Here is a 23,375-nt window from a genome sequence, read left to right on the forward strand (position 1 = left end):
AGATTCAAGAAATCTTAGAAAGGCCGCCATTTTTGACTCAGTTATCCGTTAAAGTTCAAATTTGCGGAATTGTATTCTACTGGTAAAGGCCTTTCATTTGATGATATCAATCAACCTATGCATAAATTGAAGATTTTATTCTAACTCCTAGTAAGCCGCCCCCTGAGGAGGTAGTGTACCACTGAATAATGTGTTAAAATGAAATTAATGCCAAGTAACTTTCTACCAAGTTTTGTTGTAGCTCTATCTTTTTTACGATTTGAAATATTTAACTGTACCGGGACTTTTTCCACCCTGTATATTATATTGTAAGATTAGAAATTTGGGATTCTCCATTAAAAAGAAAGTAAACTAATATCTTTGGGGGGATCACCAACCTTAAAAACCTTTTTATTGCTACTAATTCCACAGTGAACGTGTGGAGGAAGTTTTAGACCTTCACTTAGTAGCAATGTGAGTATGAAACTAATACAACTTTTAGCATTTAAAATGTAAAACACCTTTGTTTGAATAAGTTTAAATCATTAAAATAATATATTTCAAAAACTGACAATACTATGAGACTCGGTCTTTGAAATAAATCTAACAGCAAAAATCATATTTTAATCCTTTGCGGCACTGCTATTTTCTTCAGATACAACACTTAAGACTCAAACCGATCTTAACATTCATTCTCGACTATGTACTAACATTATTAACAGAATAAAGCCAATTTTTGGTTTGTTGGTAGAAAAAAATACATAGAAACGAGTTCTGAGGAATTAGGGACGTTCGATCCAAACGCCACCCTTATACCTCTATAATAAATACATAGTTCAACAAATACAATATTATTAACTACAGTAAAAAAATAATTGAATTGCTTTTCATCAGCATTGTTCAAATTTGGTGTCTCACACATTTTAGTTGACTTAGCTTTCATTACATTGGATTTTCTGGCACTTAACTTACTACTATTCATGGGTAGACGAAGTTATATTTTGAGGTTGTACAATTACTACAACCTATAACCCAAAGTGAGTCCAACAAATACCAAGTGTGACAAGTCCAATAAAAAATCAAATAAATTCATGAAGTAGTAAAGTGTTGTTTAACCCTACAAGTACAGACATAAAAATGTAGGAAAATACAGGAAGAGAATCTATGTTTGCACAATGGACATTCTTGGTCCACAAGTAATTGAGTAGAATTATAGTAATATTAGTAATAGTCACTACTCATGGTAACACGTCCTGGATATGTTATAAATCTATATTTTAAGATCATAATAAGATGACTAGTTATGACAAAATTGTCATAAAATTATGTCAACAAAAGCTTAAAACAATCAAAAAAGATCGGCAACCAAATTTCACAAAACATCTTATATACTAATGAATATAAACAATTAAGAGGTTTGAACTGTCAACAAAACACCAATTATAGGGCAATGCTTGAGATACTGGTCATCCAATTTCATGAAATACGGTAGTTAAGTTTGTTACCTCACATTCAAGTCTAACATTTTTTCTTAAATCTACAAGTACCATTTGAGACAACAGGAACATTCATTTGAATTGGTACTCCTATATCACAGTTTAAGGTTTGAACTTTATACATAAATACATTGGAGAAAATTTCACATTTAACGCAAACATTAAAAACAAAGACAGCTTTAAAAATAAGGTCATCTTATGAGTCATCGGGGATAAGCAAATCCAAATTTGCATTAGTTACGTTTGAATTTGTATGGGTTTGTTCTCCTCCTCTTATAGACAGGGTGACGCTGTTCGCTTGCCGCTCCTGCAAAGTATTAAAGCCAAAATTAGTGTTCCATTAAATGAAAACCATACAAATTAATTAATCACCATTAAATTATAGGGAATAAAGGGATATTAATTTGTTTTCAAAGCTGGAACGGTACAAAGGCTCGTGCCTAGCGTCTTAGTAAAAAAAAAAAAAAAAATACCTTAAAATCTAGGGAACGTTCCTGATTATTATAACAAAGTAACGGTACAGTCTTTCTCATTTTTACCTATGTTTCAACAACAGCAGAATGAATTTGTACTTCTAGAATCTCTAAAACTGAATAAAATTAAAATATAGGATAAGGTTTAAGCCAATTACCTTCATCATAGGCGCCCTGATCCAATTGCCTTGCCCACAATTGCGACAGTTATGTAATGGAATTATTTCCAGTGTAACAGTGCGTTTTTTGCAACTCTGACACTGGAAGAATCGCTTTACTGCACTGATAACTTTGATTGGGTGATTTTCTGCTTTGCATTTGTCAGACGCCGAGAACCATTTGTATTTGCACTGAAACAAAGAACATTGTTAACAAACTTCTCTACATGTGCTCCAAAGGTTACACAGCTTTCACCTATAAATAAGCTGTATATTATAGGTATTCAGCACATGGCTTCAGGTCATATTAAAGTATCAGATGAGTAGTATGGTGCATTTAGACCTAAACCTCAACATCCAAAGTGAAAGCTAACTATCAATTCCAAACTGTTTGATATAGTCCCCAAAATGTATGGTAAAAAGTAGTGATGTGTCGGTTCCGAATTTTAGCGGTTCGGTTCCGGTTCGGTTCTTAACCAAAACCGGTTCCCGGTTCCCGGTTCTCAAAAAAAAAAAAAAAAAAAAAAAAAAAAAATTCAAAAATATAAAAATTTGATAAAACAAAATAATTAAACACAATTTCTTTTGGGCACTCGAGTTTATTTTCAAATTACAAATCAGTCCAACTCTGAAACACACAAGTCTTTAAGCACAGATCTAAGCACAGTTTAGAAAATATTTTCTCTAGAAACTATCAAATATATTTTTATTTTATGAAATTATCCCTTTAGTAAGTACAAAATTAAAATATGCAAAGCTTTAATAGGTATACGTCAGCAGAATTTAAATCAATACATTTTTAGAGTCGTCTAATCTTAACGTTGATTCCAAGTCCAATTGTTATTTACTGACACATTCAAATACCAAATGAACTGATAAGACTATACTGCCTAAGAAACACAATCAGAATAGGGAGAAACAAAAGAAAAATAATCATAAAATCTCTTAAAACTAAAAACTACAATAAAGATTCTACAGATACGGAATGTAAAAAGAAACTACAGTATATACAGGAAGGTCTTACGAAAAATGAACAAATGTTTCATTTTCTGATCAGCAGTAGGCCTACATTTTAATCGACGTTTCTATTAAGAAAAACCAACATTTTAATTCGTTCAGGATCTAGCCTATTCCTTTTAGAATCACATATGTTTCCAGCGACACTGAGACGATCTAATCATAAACTATAACTCTTACCGTAGAACCAAACTGTAAAGCTCGAATCATAAAATTGACCGTAAATAATAAAAAACTAAATTTCGACGACACTAGCGATCAGTGTCACCAACATGAACTAGACACGGGCTATGGTGTAGTCATCTCAGCAGACGCCATCCTTACTTCTGTCATGAAGATAAGTTCGTATGTACATTGATCTACTACTATTCTTCTGCTCAACCTGTTTATGCCCAGTACCATAAACACAACTATGTAACATAATTGCGCCTGTAAACAAACATTAAAACAAAACAACTAAAATACAACAGCAAAAAAAAGGAACAAGGTTACAAAAACTTCACAACTAGGCCTACGAATACAGTTTATTATTTATTGTTGAACTGACACAGCAGACGGATCCAATTCCATCGTTTCGTTCATTCAGTCAATCCGACATAACACACAGCAGCTGCCGACGCCGTGGACGCAGAACTAGCTTGGTGAAGGTTATTTGCTGAAAACGTCTATGTTAATTTAATATTTATCCATCTCCAATTCTCTATCAATTAATTACAACAACATTTATGAGTTGTATGTTTTATTTTATAATTATAATTGTAGCTATTGGAGAGTAATAACCAACATTAAATAACGATAACAATATATAATATGATACAACAAATCTTTTTAAGAGCTGATAATTACGTAAAGTAGCCTAGTTGACGGTATTAAATGGAACCGTTGGACCGAAGAACCGACAATTTGCCAACGGTTCTCGGTCCCGGTTATTTTCCCAAGAGCAAGCATTGCTCGAGGTGTTTCATTTGTTTAAGAGGTAAAAAAATAGAACTTAAGCCTACAAATATTTTCAGTTTTACTACGATTAATTAAGTTGTAGATTCAATTTGTTTTTGGTAGATATCCACTCATCCTTAATTTACCTAACAGACTTTTTCATGTGGACGGGCAATTTATAAAATTTCTACAATAAGCTTCAATATAAAACTCAACATTAATACAAAACATCTGTTATCTGTTGACCGTTATAGCATTAGTCACTGAGATCGCGAAACGTCGCAACTATAATTACGGGATGGTGTAATAACGCACCAATTTGTGCGGCGCATCAACGAAAACTACAAAACATCCTTGGCTTTCCCTTTGGACTTATAGTTCAATATCAGTGTATAATGTTTTGCTGTAAAATACTTAATGTTTTTTACAGTTGTAATTATCCCTTTGGTTAGTAATACATCCTACAATCCAAATTTATTATATAAGCAATGCTCAATAGCATTCATAGAATTCATAGCATCCCTTTTCCTTTGTACTGTATTTTGTTATTTGCTAACTGTACTGTAGATGATTTGTTACAAGTTTATGTTACAATCCATCTGTTTACATTTTCGTAACACTGTCATAGCTACTTGACAGTCCATAAGACTAATGTTAAAAATATTAAAATAAGTTTTTAATGAAAAGTGAATTTTCCCAGAACAGAGCCTCGCATGGACATTGTTTTTAGCCTAAAACTAAGATATTTCTAACAATTTGAATAAAAATCTTAGGAGCCGTTTTTTTAAATCGTTGTGCGCAAACTTTACACATATTAGAGTATAGATTTGTAAGCAAGATGTGTCATTATTTCATTACCTACGAAATCCTTTAAAACAACTGCCCAACAAACAGCTAGAACTACTTCTACAAAAACTAACTTTATTTTCTATCAGTTAGTTTTTCAACTAACTAATAACTTCTATCAGTTACTTTTTACGGGACTAACTAATAACTTCTAACTAGTTAGAATCTTTTAATAGCTTTCCCAACTATGACTTTTTACAACACAAACTAACACTGTATGGTTTTAAATTTTTTCGGTTTTTCGTTTGTAATTATACTACGCCCAAAAAACTTACAAAGAAAAAGATTTTCCTAATCAAATCAAATCAAAATATCTTTATTCATACACAAGTACATGTTAGTACATCTGAATAGTGTCAATTTAAATTAACATTAGCTTAACTATTCATATACTCTTCCATGGAATATAATACTTTGCAAACCAAGTAAGTTTTTAGTTTTAGTTTAAATTTGGAACTGTTTATTTGACACTTTAATTCTTTTGGCAATTTTCTAAAATAACTTGCTCCTTTGTAAGTCGGCTTCTTTGTGTAAAATTCAAGTCTTTGGTGAGTGGGAATGATTTCATTCTTTTTTCTTCCTAACATGTTATATATTTCTATGTAGGGAATTAGATTGTCTATTTATATAATGAATTTCCCATAAAAAATCTGTAGAAAAAATTTCACCCAGGCTGCTTTTGAAATTTAAAAAATAATTCTATATTCTTTTATTCTTATATATATATTTACCGAAAAAAATCATTATTGAGCGAAGCTCTTATACGTCGACTCTTATGCATTACAAAATACGCAAACTCCTCTAGACGGCTGAATCAATCGTTTTCAAATTTTGCATAGTGATACAAGACCATATCGGTGAGTGCCAACATCTATATGGCGTTAAAAAAGTCTCTCAGGAATCCGCCCCACTGGATCTCAAAGTTTCAATGTAATCCTTATGGAAGCAGTATTTGACACATAAACAAAAACATATGATCAGCTGTTGGCTTTTGAATGCAGTAGATAAAGAAATAGCTGATAGCATTAATTCACAGATATTAGAACAGAAATGGTATGGATCATAAATATAATCAAATGACGACACTAGCTTGAGGTCCGTGACGTAGGAAGTGGTGAAGGAAGTAGTAAAGGTGAGTAGTCTGGAGTGTGGAAACTGTTTATGACGATAAGATTTAGGTATCAGCATTCCTAAAATTCTATGGGAAGGGAGGAAAACGGGTCCGCGACGTAGGATGTGGTGAAAGAAGTAGTCAAGGCGAGCTGTCCGGAGTGTGGAAACTGTTTATGGCAATTAGATTAAGGTATCTGCATTCCTAAAATGCTATAGGAAGGGAGGAAAACGGGTCCGCGACGCAGGAAGTGGTGAAGGAAGTAGTGAGGGCGAGTTGTTCGGAGCGTGGGAACTGTTTATGACGATTAGATTAAGGTTTTTGCAATCCTAACATGCTATGGAAAGGGAGAAAAACAGGTCTGTGACGTAGGAAGTGGTGAAGGAAGTAGTAAAGGCGAGATGTCCGGAGTGTGGGAACTGTTTATGACGATTAGATTAAGGTTTTGCAATCCTAACATGCTATGGAAAGGGAGAAAAACAGGTCCGTGACGTAGGAAGTGGTGAAGGAAGTAGTAAATGCAAGCTGTCTGGAGTTTTGGAACTGTTTATGACGATTAGATTAAAGTATCTGCAATCCTAAAATGCTATGGAAAGGGAGGAAAACAGGTCCGTGACATAGGAAGTGGTGAAGGAAGTAGTAAAGGCGAGTTGTTCGGAGTGTGAGATCTGTTTATGACCAATATATTAAGGTATTTGCAATCCAATAATGCTAAGGAAAGGGGGGGAAACAGGTCCGAGACGTAGGAAGTGGTGAAGGAAGTAGCCAAGGCGAGCTGTCCAGAGTGTTGGAACTGTTTTTGACGATTAGATTAAGAAGGTATCTACAATCTTAAAATTCTATGGGAAGAGAGGGAAACAGGTCCACGACGTAAGAAGAGGTGAAGGAAGTAGTAAGGTGAGCAGTGTGGAGTGTGGGAACTGAAACCGTTTGTAGCAGTTAGATTAATTTATCTGCAATGCTGAAATGCTATGAGAAGGGATGGAAGCATGCCCACGACATAGAAAATGGGGAAAGAAGTAGTAAAGGCTAGCAATGCGGAGGAGTGTGGGCAATGTTTGTGGCAATCAGATTAACGTATCTAAAATATTAAAATGCTATGGAAAGTGATAAAAACAGGTCCACGATGTAGGAAGTGGCTTAGGAAGTAGTAAAGTATGAGCATAGTGTGAGAACCGTCTGTAGCAGTTATATTAATGTATCTTCAATCCTAAAGTGTTATGAGAAGGGAAGGAAACAGGCCCCACGACGTAGGAAGTGGTGAAGGCAGCAGTAAAGACTGGCAGTGCAGAGTGGGGGAACCGTTTGGGCAGTTAGATAAATGTATCTAATACTTAAATGCTATAAGAAGGGAAGGAAACAGGTCTATGACGTAGGAAATGGTGAAGGAAGAAGTAAGGCTTGCAGTGCAGAGTGTGGGAACTGTCTTTTACATTACATTAATGTAGGCCTATCTGCAATCCTAAAATGCTATGGGAAGAGAGGGAAACAGGTCCACGACGTAGGGGGTGGTGAAGGAAGTAGTAAAGGTGAGCAGTGTTGAGTGTGGGAATGGATTAATGTATATGCAATGCTAAAATACTATGGGAAGAGACTGTAGACTGTAGGTTAAAATGATTACTAAGCACGAATCGATACATATTTCGATACATGTAACTGTTTACAATAGAAATTTACAACTGAGTTGACAACAGCTGATTTTTACTCCATAGAGGCTAAAAACGATTTTTACTCCCTAAAGAGTAAAAATGCTACTTTGGACCCGTAACGCATGCATTAAAAATGACTGTTTTTACTGCAGTATGACAAAAACAATACAGTAGAGTCCCGCAAACTCGGCGTAATGTGGACTGGAAGGGTGCCGAGTTTGTGAAATGCCGGGTTATTGGGAACTAGGGTTAAAAACAAGAACAATACAATTTTTAAGCTTATTAACTACCTCTTTTATTTATATTTATATCACAAGTTAGGGTACTTTCCTGTTAAAGGGAACATTCATTATTATCGAAGATTTTTTTCTCGATATATCGATATTAACAAATTGAAACATATCAGCTGACAACTACGAAAAATATTGTTCAGTATCAACAAACATCAATGAAATGAAACTTTTCTAAAAAAAATAACCTAACATAACTAACCAAACTTGCTGTAACATTTAAAAATTCTGTGTTTATAACTTGCCTTTTATATTCAAACCCAAACGAAATTTTTAAAATGGTACAGCACGTTTGGTTGGCTATGTTAGGTTAGCTTAGAACAGTTTCATTTCTTAATCCATATAACAGACTATTTTAGCCTAAACAAGACCAGTTAGTTGTTGTTGTTGTCAATTTGTAATGGATCGGAAAACAAAAACATCGATATATCGTGAAAAAAATCTTCGATAATAATGAATGTTCCCTCTAACGGGAAAGTACCCAAGTTAGTATTAAGTCATCAGATATAGTACAACAAATCATTTGTACGAGCTGAGAATGATTTGACTTGAGCTGGCTTGAGTCCATGTTTAACTCGGACTCAAAAAATGACTAATTTTCTGAGCCAGGTGATGGCCGAGTTATCCAGACTGCCGGGTTATCGAGAGCCGAATTTGCGGGACTCTACTGTATAATAAGAATCCTTGATGACTCCGCTCAATTTTGTGACGCCTCTGCGAACGCCACCTAGTTATATTATTTCTAGAATCTCCTGTTTTTTCCGAACAAAATGAATACGAGGTTGTAGGTTTACTTATACAGTTGAATTTTTATGAATAAAAAAAAAGTTCTGCAAATTTGCCAAAATGGGTTGGCCATTCCACACTTCTATTCTAACATTGGCCACTGCTAGGGTTAAAAGTTGAACAATTGGTAGTTTTTAAGAAGTTATTTGGGAAACTATATGGCTTAACACAAAATATGTTATTTAGAAATATAATTTACGATAACCTTGCTCTTCCTGTCTTTTTTTCATTGTCTTGCAAAGAGAACGGTTACAGAGTTACAAAATGTTAAAACTGGACATGTTTTAAACATCTTTAACTTTGAAATATATTATTTAAAATAAATACGGTAACTATTTTATACAGGATACTGTTTTTGTGATTTGTAAAGGCAAATTTTGATTTTAGTGGCTTATGAATGTAAGTGATCAGCCCTTAAAGGAGCGGCAACCATACTAGGCCTCACCCCCTTCTCATTGGGCGCAAATTTTTAATTATTTTAAAAGTTAATAATATTTCATTTATAATAAATAAATTGCACACAACCGTGAGTCATTTTGAACGAACAAGGATTTTTTTTTAAATTATTGGTCTTGGATTTATAAGTAAGTAGTTTTTATTTCTCTTGAGTTTAAAAATACTTGATTATTGCGTCTAATCTAAGATAGTTTATAGTGTGTAGTGATAATTGAAGTAGGGACATAAAAGTCATGTCCGTGTTTATGTCTTTGATTAAGAAAGACAACTGTACAGTACTAACCTTGAGGCATCTGACAGCCTTACAATCGATTTTAAAGGTTGTCAGCATTTTTTCCTCAAGTGCCTCCTTCTTCTCCATTTTTTGGAAGTATTCTTGGACATCACTTTCCTCAGCTTGCTCAGCCAAGGAAGTGTGTTTAGAGGATGTATTCATAAGCTCCAAAAATCTTCTGGAGAGCTTGGATTTTCCATCTAGAAAAAAAAATGGATATAGACATTGTAGATCTATAACAAGGTGTTTTTGGCCCAGTATCAATCTGTGTATGATGATGAAACCTTTATCAAGTAAAGTGGTGAGTCGGTGGCTCAGTTGGTAGCGTCACGGACTTCGAGCCCAAGGCAGCGATGTCGTGGGTTCGGATCCTGGGCACTGCTGCAAACATTTTATCAGTACAGTTCACCTTTGTACCGTACCGGCTCTCCCCTTGCCTTGCTGGATACATTTCGCGTACTGTAGTTATGTGGACGGGCAAATGCAAGGTTAAAAGAGGCCATCAACCTCTTTAAACAAAAAATAAATAAACCAACAAATTAATTAAACGAAGAGGTAATTGAGATAAGCCGGTTCCTGTTTGTAACATTCCGAGCAAGCTAAAAAATTTATGTTATAGAAACATACATGCCTTGCATCAGTAGGTATAACCTTTGACTATTAATAGAACTAGACATTCCATCCCCATGTTAAATTTATAGCCAGATTTTTTCAAAATCGTTGTAGTTGACGTGAGCCACCGACAGATTGCACTGATCTAAATTACTGAATTCTGTCGAATACACAATTTTCTTACAAAGTCAAACTTAGGGAATGACTTATGGTGAGCTATAGCAACACTTCAACCTGTTCAGCAACAAAATAAGGAAGGACATACAATTATAGATACTAGCACATTCTGGTACTGGCTTCCACAACTACACATTATTGTTTTAATAAAACATTGGCAACAGCTGGTCCATATGGATGGGATGTTTACTTCCGTATCCAATAGTCAATGGTATACCTTTTTAAAAAGCATCCATTTGGAGAGAAATCTATTTTCCGCATCATGGCTAATATAGAAATATTTACTTTAAGAAATAGTTTTTGCACTTATGAATACTCTTAAAAATAAAACTTTTGTAATTTCTCATAATACCATTAGTCCAGTCGATATAATCAAAAATAGGGGGGTTAGCTGGAAAGTATTCCAAACTTGATGGAATTTTTACATGTTGTCTGGGGGTACTCTGGGATGTATATCTTGAGTTTTCAACCTCTAGCACCCTGTGCTAACTCTAGGAGAGGCCAAAAACTTCAAAATCTTCGATATTTTTTAGGTTTTTTGTTTATATCATGTATCTTAAGCATATTTTGTATACCATTGTGCATTACAAAATTGCAGAGCATAACATTTGCAAAATTTTGGTTGTTAAAACAATTTTGTAGACTCAATATTAGCTGAAATACGGGCGAACAAAGTTTTATTTGTTTATTTTTATGTACGCAAATTGTTGAAAACAAAAAGTTTCGGCCCTATAACTATTTATTACTATCTTTGCCATGTATTTATTCATCTTGGAAACCCTATTAACCCCCCCCCCCCCATCACCCATCATGCACTCACCCAACACTCTCGGTGGAATCTTGATCAAAATTGGCCCAGAAGTTTAAATTAAATCTAGTGTTTTAAATCATTCAAATATTGTAAATACTATATTGAATGTAAACCATGTCAATTTTACCTTTTCCACAGCTATTATATAGAGAAAGTATATTGATTGTTAAAATAAATCAGGTTTTGTATTTACATTTTGGGATTTCTTTTTAAAATTTTTTTACATAACACTAGAGGACCCATGCTGCTCCGCAGGATTAAAATAAATATAATATCCAAGAAAATTATCAGATTTATGATTTTTTATTGAGTAATACAGTTTTGTTCACCTTGCGTTTGCTTGGGACTCGTCCGATTTGAATAACTAATAGCTTAATGAAAGCTGGCATATCACTGAAGGGTCTTAGACCAAAATATATAGGATTATATAAATATAACTTGTGAAATACATCTTAAATTGTAGTATGAATTCGATTTGAATCAAATTATGTTTTTTGGTCAAGTAATAGACTAGTGTAATACAGTAGGTAAATATATGGCGATGCTTGATGTGAAGTCTTTGTGTGCATGCCTTCAATTTGAGACCTCAATCATGAAAATCGGTCGGATAGATGAGCCAAACGAACTCGGAAAAGAGAAACTATTTTTTTTAATATATAAGATGTGCAGCGATTCAATGAAAACTTCTGTACCAATTTTGATCAAGTTTCCACCGAAAGTGTTTGGTGAGTGCATGAAGGGGTTAATAGGTATTCCAAGATGTTAAATATTAATGAGTGTTTAAAATCAACTTTGTAATGCACAATGGTACACAGAATATGCTTAATTTACAACATATAAACAAAAAAACATCAAAAATACCGAAAATTTAGAAGTTTTTGACCTTTCCTAAAGTTAGCACAGGGTGCTAGAGGTTGAAAACTCAGGATATACATCCCAGAGTACCCCCAGGCAACATGTGAAAATTCCACCAGGTTCGGAATACTTTCCAGGTAAAAAGTGTATATCTACTGGACTACATTACTAAATTAAGTATTCAATACCTTTAATCAGTAATTTTGTTGGCGTCTCAATATAAATACTGTACAACCAATAGGCATGTGCATAACAGTTGTTAAGAACTTATGAGTAAAATAAAGTTATTTTTGAATAATTAACTCAAAACTCACCCTCAGTGTGTGTAGTGTCCTCTAATTCTGTCCGTTTTCTTTTCTTTTCGCTTGCTTTCTGGTCATTGCTAATTGGTCCCTTTCTTTTCACATAGGCCAGAGCTTTTTTCTAAAAACACATCAAATACTTTTAAATTTGTGATTGGTCCAGCATTCCAATTAGGTAAGCAAAATGTAACTTATGGCCGTACCAACAACCAAGCTGTTTGAGCGATAGAGTAATATACTTTTAAGTTTCAGTGAATTTATCCTTAGGAGAGAAGCTATTAGCGTGGCATGATAAGACCTACACCGAGCGCCAGCAGATTGTTATTCGGTTTTTAATGAGACTCTGGCAAATCATGTAACAAGTTGTGTGGCGATTCTATTGAAATAAAGTCAAGATTTAATAATAGTGTTGTGAGTTATTTTTGATGTGATACATATAAGTAATACATTCTAACTAACAATCCCTTACTACCAAAAACTTAGTATTCTAAAAACAATAACTAAAAAAAATATCAATGTATAATATTAATATTTACACTCCGTCGTGTTTCTTCTTTCATAATTATTAAATTCACATAGTAAATTTATAATTCATAATTAATTTAAATTCACGGACATTTAAAAAATTGTTTAAATATTTTGTATCAAGAAAGGGCTTCACCCTTTGCACGTGCCCAGGGCCGCAGCTCTGATGGTCATTAATTTTAACCAAATAAAGTCAAAATTTAGTAATAGTGCCATGAGTTACTGTTCAAGTTAATCACTTCTTAAAATAAACTTCTTAAAGCTCTAGCATCAATTCAGAGCATAGAAATGATAACAGAAGTTACAGACCACTCTGTTATTGGGTTTCATTACAAAAAGCATGCATTATAATATTATAATGACGAACAATACAAAAATCATAATTGACTGAACTACTTTAAAACCAATAATTATAGGTATTGTTTATGGAAAAATCATATGTTAATGAAATAGAAACAAAGAATGCCTACGACGTTTCTAAAACTTTCTTTGGACTCACTCACCTTTGCAGCTGAGGACCTTTGCCCTGTTGTAGGGCCCCAATGCATTCCCCAAGTTTCTTCTAATATTTTGTCTTCTTCTGTGAGTTTGGGAATTATATCAACGACTAAAGGTGTGTTTTTATTTCCACTGACATTGTGTTTTTCATCAGAATGACTACCTAATTTTTTTAAGCCCCACTCTGCTTCCCAGTCATCGTCGTCTTCTCTCACAGTCCCTTTAGGTTTACAGTCTTTAGGAGTTGATTTTTGTTGACACAAATTTTGTATTTCTCTTGTTTCTGAGTTCTTTCTATTTGGTGTTTTTTCAGAAACACTGTCTGTGAGTTTGGGAATTATATCAACGGCTAAAGGTGTGTTTTTATTTACACTAACATTGTGTTTTTCATCAGAATGACTACCTAATTTTTTTAAGCCCCACTCTGCTTCCCAGTCATCGTCGTCTTCTCTCACAGTCCCTTTAGGTTTACAGTCTTTAGGAGTTGATTTTTGTTGACACAAAGTTTTCATTTCTTTTGTGACTGCAATCTTTCTATTTGGTGTTTTTTCAGAAACACTGTCTGTGAGTTTGGGAATTATATCAACGGCTAAAGGTGTGTTTTTATTTACACTAACATTGTGTTTTTCATCAGAATGACTACCTAATTTTTTTAAGCCCCACTCTGCTTCCCAGTCATCGTCATCTTCTCTCGCAGTCCCTTTAGCTTTACTGTCTTTAGGAGTTGATTTTTGTTGACACAAAGTTTTGATTCCTCTTGTTTCTGCGTCCTTTCTATTTTGTGTTTTTTCAGAAACACTGTCTGTGAGTTTGGGAATTATATCAACAGCTAAAGGTGTGTTTTTATTTACACTAACATTGTGTTTTTTATCAGAATGACTACCTAATTTTTTTAAGCCCCACTCTGCTTCCCAGTCATCGTCGTCTTCTCTCACAGTCCCTTTAGGTTTACAGTCTTTAGGAGTTGATTTTTGTTGACACAAAGTTTTCATTTCTCTTGTGACTGCGATCTTTGTATTTGGTGTTTTTTCAGAAACACTGTCTGTGAGTTTGGGAATTATATCAATGGCTAAAGGTGTGTTTTTATTTACACTAACATTGTGTTTTTCATCAGAATGACTACCTAATTTTTTTAAGCCCCACTCTGCTTCCCAGTCATCGTCATCTTCTCTCACAGTCCCTTTAGCTTTACTGTCTTTAGGAGTTGATTTTTGTTGACACAAAGTTTTGATTCCTCTTGTGACTGCGATCTTTCTATTTTGTGTTTTTTCAGAAACACTGTCTGTGAGTTTGGGAATTATATCAACGGCTAAAGGTGTGTTTTTATTTCCACTGACATTGTGTTTTTCATCAGAATGACTACCTAATTTTTTTAAGCCCCACTCTGCTTCCCAGTCATCGTCTGATTCGTTGTCTTTTAACTGAGAAATTGACAACTCATAATCTTTACTTGTATTGCTTGACGTTTTACTACCTTTTGAAAGGATGTTTCTGAAAGCTGGAGCTTTACTAGAAGTTTTAGTTTGGACCAAATTATCAAATCTCCCTTTCTTGGATGGTTTTTTACTTTTCATGTTTTCTTTTGGATTTGGTAGTTCCAGGGGTACTACCTTGTCATCAGCTTTATTTGTATGTGACTGGGCATCAGTTATATTCTTGTTCCTAAAAAAGTATAGTTTTATTAGTCAAATAAAGGTTGTAGGTTGGTTAGTGTTTTAGTTATATAACTTAGGACAAATATGTCACTTATCAAAGCATAACTGCAGGTTTTGGCAATTGATGATAAATGAATACTTGATCAGAATCAGATTCTATTCATTGTCATTTGTCAATATAACATTGCTATAGACAACGTCAAAGAACACAAGAAATAAAGTGATATGCTGTATAAAAGGAAAGAATTGTAGAATAAGGACGGGACCGCGTCTCGTTGTCCCTCCGTCTCGTTGTCCCTCCGTCTACTTGTACCTCGAGGCCTAGGGACAACTAGTCGTAGGTACAACTAGACGGAGGGACAAGTAGACGGTGGCTCACCCGACTAGTTGTACCTGCAGATTTTTAGGAGGTACAACTAGACGTAGGTACAAGTAGACGTAGGTACAACTAGACGTGTATCCCACCGACAAGTAGTATCACCTAGCTTGTACGGATGCGACCAGTTGTCCCTACGACTAGTAGTCCCTACGACTAGTAGTCTCTACGACTAGTGGTCCCTCCGTCTAGTAGTCCCTACGACTAGTTGTACCTACGCGTATTTTGCGTCCTTATAGTCTAGTTGTATCTATCCTTCAATTCGTTACCCTGTTTAATTGATTACTGCACGAGTACTTTTTAATAATACCCTTAATTAAATCAGGAACTGCAGTGTTCCGAGTCGATTGAGTATGATTGGCAAATATTTTTCACCGCAATACGTTGTTTTAGTAGTTTTACAGACGTTAATTGGAGGCTGAAAGCTACGCATTGCTGTCCAGGGTCGAAATGGCAGCTATAGTTGTGATTAAAATTTCCCAGCCCTAGTACCGAAAATCGCTTATTTAATTAAAACATTTATATATATCATTAAATATACAAGCAGTATATCCCTAATGAATTGCAATAGACCGCTGCCCAGCAATTATGTATTACTAATTTTGCTGATTCCTTTATATATTTTTTCACATAACCTTAAAGTATTTGCATTGATTAGTGTGCATATCTTATAGTTTACAATGGATTTCCCAGTGATCAATGAACAATGAAGTGTACAATGAAGTTGAGGTCCAGCGGTTGAAAACTCGACAAAAACTGTGCAATGTACTACACATACTTCTCCATTTAACATACACTGTAAATAATAAATGTGATTGGAATATGTTCCATTTGTTTTGATTTTATTTTCATAATTAGTTGTTATTTCGTCACCAGCATAGCAACCCGTTAAACCCATGTTAGTTTTAAACATTTGTAATTCTTTTTTATGTCTTTTTAGCCTATTTTAATTTATAAAGGCATTCTGTAGATCGACAGGAAAATACATTTCCACCGATGTGTGATGTTCACAAGCTGATAAAAAGGTTGTAAATAAACATGCTTGCCTACATTATTGATATATTTTCTCAGTTTTGTATAGTTTGGTGAAAAACAGCAATCGTACCACGGACCGATTTCATCTTCGTCTCGAACTTAAAAATGATCCCGAGCTGAAAAAAAGTCATTTTCGGCCCCAGGTACGAAATATACTCTTAAACTATCGTAGGATCGGTGAATACTAAACTCTATCTTGGAATTGCATACACTCGCTCCTATCTTTAAGTTTACGTTGTTGCCATACAATAAATGTATAAATAAACACAAAAATTCACAAGTTTTGTTGTAAGTACCTATATCATGTATAAATAAAAACATACAATAGCATCATGTGTAAGTGTATTCTGTAAAACTTTAAACAAATATTAGTAAAATAGTTTTCAGGTAAACTATTGTTGAATGAATTCTAGTTTTAAGTTGTTAAATTAACCTCGACCCGTGCTATATTTTTAATGGAGTTTGTCCGGAAAGATACCATGGTAAAATTAAATCAAATAAATAAAATCAAAAGCAATTCATAACAAAAGAATAATAGATACAGAATGAACGTAATTTCTGAAAATCGACAGAGCCTACATATGCGAAGCCTGTGCGTGGGGACCAAGTTGACTCAATAATTGGCAATTTGTCATAGTCTTGTAACATAATTAACTACCACTACTATAATTATCAATACATTTTCAAAGGAGAAACAAACGTCCGATTATTTCTAGGCAGCCACAACAGATAACTTTAGAAAACTACGTTATAAGAATTAGAACAACTCAAAAATTAAATTGTTAATATGATTTGTTTAGCCTAACGAAGAAAATCATGAAAACCAAATTTAACTCCCATAAGAAAAACATGGGGAGCAATTTCGTTTACGTATAAGCCGAGTGAGATAATAGAAAAATATACGCCGATGCTTGATGGCAAATCTGTGCGTGCATACCTTTAATTTGAGACCTCAATAATAAAAATGGTCGGGTAGCAGAGCCAAACGAATAACCCATTTTCTTAAATTTATAAGATTACTAGCTGACCCGGCGAACTTCGTATCGCCTAAGTTATAGGTTTCCCCTAAGACAGACCGATGGAAAGAAAGTACCGTTACGTTTAATTTTCAAGATGATCTCGTTCGCATCGCTCAATCACGTCCTGGTTGAAGTTCGTTTGCTACGCTCACTCACCTTTGGGTTGGAGCTTGTTCGCTACGCTCACTCACCTGTAGGTTGGAGCTCGTTCGCTGCGCTCACTTGCCTTCAGGTTAGCTCGTTCGGTACGCTAACTCGCCTCCAGGTTGAAGTTCGTTCGCTACGCTCACTCACCTTTTGGTTGCAAATTAGCTGTTGTCATAAATGTAAAAGAAATAATAGTGCTGCACCCTGTTGGTAATCCTTGTAACTTTAATGCTATTGAACATCATAGAACAGAACCAACTTGTTTAATTGAAACAGCTGTTAAGATTCATTAATTCCATTTCTCAAAAGGTTAACATGGGAAACTCCAGAGCCACTGGGGCGGAGCCCTTTTAAGAATTTCGAAACGGGAAATAGTTTACGTCCGGTCGCATACCTACAGAATTTACACACCAAATTTCATAACGATCGGTGAAGTCGTTCCGGAGGAGTTTGCAGACAAACACTGTGACACGAGAATTTTATATATTAGATTTAATTATTTATTTATTTTAATTATTTATTTATTTTACTTGACTGTTAATACCAAAGCAAAAGTTTCAACTTCGTATGCGTCCGGATTACGAATAAACCTAAAACAATCTTACACCAATTTACCAATAAGTTTAATAAACCAAAATTGCACATACTCCGGACAGATTTCTTATAAAGAGATGCTATGACAATATGATCAAATCTCTATTTAATATAGTTTAGGTTATGTATTGATTAGTCAGGACATTGATTGAATAAATAAATATTTAAACAGTATATATATATACTAAAACGTAAATACAGCACAAAACAAACATATAAAACATAAAACATAAATGTACAGTACATAAATAGCCTAATTGTTACAATAAATTAACAATGATCATTTGTTAAATTAATCAGTTCAATGTTATTTATATAATTCGACCATAAAGATAGGCGAATGTCTCTCGTGTTTATTAGGACAATAACACAATATACCTTATTGTTGATTCAGGAACACGCCATGAACAGCTATTTCTGAGAAAGGTGAACGAAATACCTGTTGTAAAATGCAGCTAAAGACATCTGCTACAACGTATTTGACTTATTGTTTAATATAAGCAAAACCATATAGATTCAGTACTTGGAAAGGCAAAGGAAATATTTTGTAAACAGCGTACAGAATGTCCCGTTAATCCCCACACGTTACTCAGAATGGACTTCATTTGCAAATTCTTAGAGTTTCCTTTCACAACAATCCATTCCAGTTATTGGGGTGTTGGGTCAGCCCTCTATCGCGTAGTTGCGAGAAAGTGATTGGCCTCCAATCAAGGAGCGTAAACGTAGAAATAATAACTTCGTAGGGATGCTAATTTAGCGGTTTTGACCAAGAACTAAGCTTATCTCAACACACCTTTATTTGCCTTTTCATTTTTGACGAAGACGATTTCCAATCTTTCAATCAGGGAAGCCTTTTTATCATCATTATCATCAAACACAAGACCAAAGCTACCTTAGTAAACCAATATTTATTCACAAACATGTTTGCTGCCTTTAGTAGTAGAGTTAAACCTCTGGAGTAATATAAATTATTTATTAAAAATAACGTCAACAAAAGCAAAGAAAGACTAATAACAAACTGTTTTTGTACAAAATATATATTGTACTGGGATTTCTAACCTGACATAGATAATTTGATTCTGAGTTTGTTTAAATATTATAATAATTTGTTTTGTATTTGAGCTTTTTAGGGACTTTTTAGGGACTGGTTCGGTTATGCGCAATATTATATGCCTATTTAGTTTTCAAACCAGCTTTGTTGAATTGTGAATGTGTATGCTATATACTTATGTGTATTTGGAATACGCTATATTTATTTTTTTAATCTAATTTATTTTTATAAGATATACCTTTACATTACTTTTCCTTATTATGTGACTTATTTTTATATGTGTTGTCAATGTTTAGACCTAGAATTCATTGTGATGTTTGATCTCGGCTTGGCTTAGGAGTATGCACAATGTTTTAATATTTCAACACCAGTTACTAACTATAACCAGGCCCTTAGTAATATTATTTAAATGAAACACTTTGTTTGTTAAGGATATGTAATTTGGCTGACAACTAACTGCACTCACGGTCAAAGGAATTTACAAGGGTTGGAAGGGTAGCCCGCCTAAGCCATATGGAACTGCACTCACGGTCAAAAATCGGTCTTTCACGGCTGAACGCTTCGCTAGCCCCTTAGTCATCTGTTTATTCCATCCTCTGTCTTACTTTATCCAATACTTATATTTAAAACACGTTTTAGTGTCTGTCCCAATAAATACAACAATAACTAACCTAACCTAACCTAACCTTTACAAAAGAAGCTTCGTTATAATAAGAATATAGCCTATCATGTTATCGTAAATACTATGCTAGAATTTTCTGTGCACATATATATGTGTATTTTTTACAATGTCAGTAGTAAGTTTATTTTTTGACGTTTAGATTAATTTAATCAAAACTTTTCAATATATTTCAACTAATTTAATAAGTTTTAATCAATTCAATCATGGTGTTGCACAATGTGATATAGGCTAATTAAAAACTGACCGTGAGTGCAGTTCCAGTACCTCCAGAAAGGCTCAAAGTGACCGTGAGTGCAGTTCCGTAGTTGGATTAGGACCAGGGACTGACCGTGAGTGCAGTTCCGGTACCCCCAGAAAGGCTCAAAGTGATCGTGAGTGCAGTTCCGTAGTTGGATTAGGACCAGGGACTGACCGTGAGTGCAGTTCCGGTACCCCCAGAAAGGCTCAAAGTGACCGTGAGTGCAGTTCCGTAGTTGGATTAGGACCAGGGACTGACCGTAAGTGCAGTTCCAGCCCTCCCTGTAAGGCTCCAGTTTTACAATTGTCTTAGTTTACTGAAAGGTAGATGGAAAAGAAACATATGCCATACACTGCATTCCCGGCGCCGGGGACGTTTCGTGGAAATACATCTCACCCCCATCCCTCCCGTAGGTATAAGTAAATGCCATGCAAGATGTCAGTTCGTCTTGAGCAGTGGTCATAGAAGTTGGTGAATTATCGTGCTGAGCTATGTCTGCTGTGTCTTTTAAATCGAAATTTGGTGGGGTTTGGTGGTCAGATGATAAAAGTTTTGTATATAAACCTAAGAAGAAGAGTTTAAGTGGAAAAAACAATGATAGCAGATCTTGACAAGAAATAAGGAAAACCAAAGTGTAATATGGAAAAGGACTGACCAAGGGACACAAGTACGTTGTTGTCAAGAACAGGGGTTTCTCAATGAGCTGCAGACAAGCCAAATTTTCCTGGCTTTTGTAGCAAGTTGTTCATAATAAATTGTTGTAAGATTGTATGATTTTTAAAGAAATAAAATTAATCTCTTAAACCGGTGACAAGTTGAAGGGGAGATACAACTAGCCGCAGGTACAACTAGACGTAGGTACCAGTAGGCGTAGGTACAACTAGTCGTAGGTACAAGTAGTCGTAGGTACAAGTAGTCGTAGGTACAAGTAGTCGTAGGTACAAGTAGTCGTAGGTACAAGTAGTCGTAGGTACAAGTAGTCGTAGGTACAAGTAGACGCAGACGTATGAGGTACAAGTAGACGGTGACGTTCCGACTAGTTGTACCTGTAGATTTTTAAGAGGTACAACTAGACGTAGAGACAACTAGACGTAGAGACAACTAGACGTCCGCACCATCGTCAAGTTGTCTCTACAGCTTTGGACGGGGTACAACTAGACGCCTGTCACCAAAATGCAGCAGGTACAACTAGACGCCGGTACAAGTAGACATCGCCCCATAAGGACGATAGCAGATACCTTATCTTGAATAAGTGTAGGTAGGTCATATTGTAAGGGAGAGATGGTTTTATTGTGTGAATTGTTAATTGATAAGGTTTTAGAGTTACTATTGTAGATCTGATACAATTGTAGGCATTGCCAACTGGGAAGCTTGCTGGAGGTGTTTGCCCTCAGTAGAGAGCAATCAGATGATTAGGCTAAGTGGCAATAGAATGGGGTCAGTTGGCCAGTTGGTTCAGCTCCAACCTAGGAGGATTAAAAAATTAAGGAGAGGACACGTGAATAGGGATATACATGTTGCGGTGAAGCCAGCTTAAGCAGAACACTAGAGGGGTACGCGGAGCCGTAGAGTGGTAAAAAGCCACAGCTATAAGTGCTATAATAGAGAGATAGGGAAAACGCGACACACGCCGTTTCGAATTAAAATTGCCCCTAAATTTAAACACTTGTAAAGATCAAATTTGAATGAATTGTCTTGGACATATGATTTTTTTATTACGTTTTGAAATAAATATGATGTATCGATACAAATAATCAATTTCTTCGTGTTCCTTAAGAGTTTCTCGAAATAAAAATAATATATTTACCAATATTTCATCGGAGTATAAAAAAAAGAACTGTAGGCCTATTAACTTTTTAATTTTTACAGTCTTTAAAACAAGCTTATTAGGTTTAGTTTTTAAATTAATAATCCAATTTGGATGGTGAAATAAATATTAAATTAGCATTCCTTATTACTTTCTCGAATTTTTAATATCATTTTTTACTAGTTTTAAGGGATTTATGTGATAGGCAAGTAATTTTAAATAAGCGAAGTCAAGAGAAAATTCAAAGCGGTGTTCCCTTTTATTACACTCTCAGCCTTTCCAATTGAATTACAAACATAATAAGTAAAACATTTTCTAAGACATTAAATGTTTGATTTTTTAATGTCATATTGAGCCATATTATGTGAGCTTGATGTTAAGAAATATCAAATAAACTTTGAGTAAAAAGTGGAATCTTTCAGTTCACGCATCCTCTGAAGTCACAGTGTGTACATATCACTATTTTATAGTTTAAAAACTTATTTGAATTATTTTTATGCAAAAAATGTTCAAATACTTAACTTTATGACTTGAGTACAGTATACAATTATGAATGATATAATCAATACTAACACAATATTAGCAGGGCAAAAAATAAAAACATTCATCCCTCAACCGTTATATTTAGTTAAAAACACATCATTGAATTTACTATTCGATCATGAATACATTCTTCCTCTTAATTAGATTTCTAATATTGCGATTAGAATTAATTTAAGTTCCTAATTTTGTTCACATGTAGTCTTGAATAAAAAATCTTTTAAATAATTTACTAAGATCAGTAACTAAATCTCTTAACATTATAAAACCAACATTAAAACGGCCCTTATTGGTTGGTGTGTTCGGTTGCTGGTTTTGTTAGCCTTAAAAATGTTATTATGTATGTTTCTGAACACAATGCCTCCCCCCCCCCTCCCCCTGCTGTACGTGCTGTCGGGCTGGCTTCAACGAAACTCAAGCGTGTCTTCTCCTTAATGTTTAATCCTCCTAGGCTCCGACGGGAAGGCTTTCGAGGGTAATGTCTGTTTTTTGGGAGAGAGAGAGAGAGAGAGAGAGAGTATAATTTGGTTTTGTTCATTCAAAGAAACTTGGGAGTCTTGGTTTTGAGGGGAGTTCGTTCAGTGGTCTGTCTGAGTAAAAAGGAGGAAGTTAATTGTCGTGGCTCTCACATTTTAAATTGCAATACACTTATTTGTAGGGTTGTTGTAAAGGTCAGAGATGAATCCAAATAAAGGTTTCGTTGTTATAAAAATCTACGACTTGACTTAAGAGAGATAAGATATAATAATGATGTCTATTGTCTAATCACACAAAGTGTAGTTATGTTGAAATTGGGATGAATCGCATTACAACAAATTTATGAGTACCTAAGCAAATAAGTACTTATTTTTTGGACTGGTAATTATTTCATATTAATACACAATGCTAACTACAATAGTTGATTAAAATTATTCCAAGGGAACTTTTTCATAAAAATTAAACATTTACTTATAACATTTACTTGTAACTTATTTGAAATT

At 34.5% G+C, this 23,375-nt stretch overlaps 1 protein-coding gene across 1 annotated transcript in view; it reads right to left on the reverse strand.

Annotated features, from left to right (window-relative positions):
- Positions 1–22: 22 nt before the first annotated feature.
- Positions 23–23,375, reverse strand: part of LOC128998773 (protein MCM10 homolog) — a 41,226-nt gene continuing 17,873 nt past the window's right edge. Inside the window, exons 8-12 of the mRNA XM_054425120.1 lie at positions 13,257–14,913; positions 12,241–12,349; positions 9,481–9,671; positions 2,107–2,298; positions 23–1,782 (exon numbers count right to left, since the gene is read on the reverse strand). Of these exons, the coding sequence (XP_054281095.1) occupies positions 1,672–1,782; positions 2,107–2,298; positions 9,481–9,671; positions 12,241–12,349; positions 13,257–14,913 (2,260 nt within the window). The 3' untranslated portion in view covers positions 23–1,671. The remainder of the gene's footprint in view (positions 1,783–2,106; positions 2,299–9,480; positions 9,672–12,240; positions 12,350–13,256; positions 14,914–23,375) is intronic.

This window comes from Macrosteles quadrilineatus, unplaced genomic scaffold, assembly GCF_028750875.1.
Source record: "Macrosteles quadrilineatus isolate MER2022 unplaced genomic scaffold, UCM_ALF_1.0 Scaffold_7__1_contigs__length_78375512, whole genome shotgun sequence".
In the NCBI taxonomy this organism is placed as follows: domain Eukaryota; kingdom Metazoa; phylum Arthropoda; class Insecta; order Hemiptera; family Cicadellidae; genus Macrosteles; species Macrosteles quadrilineatus.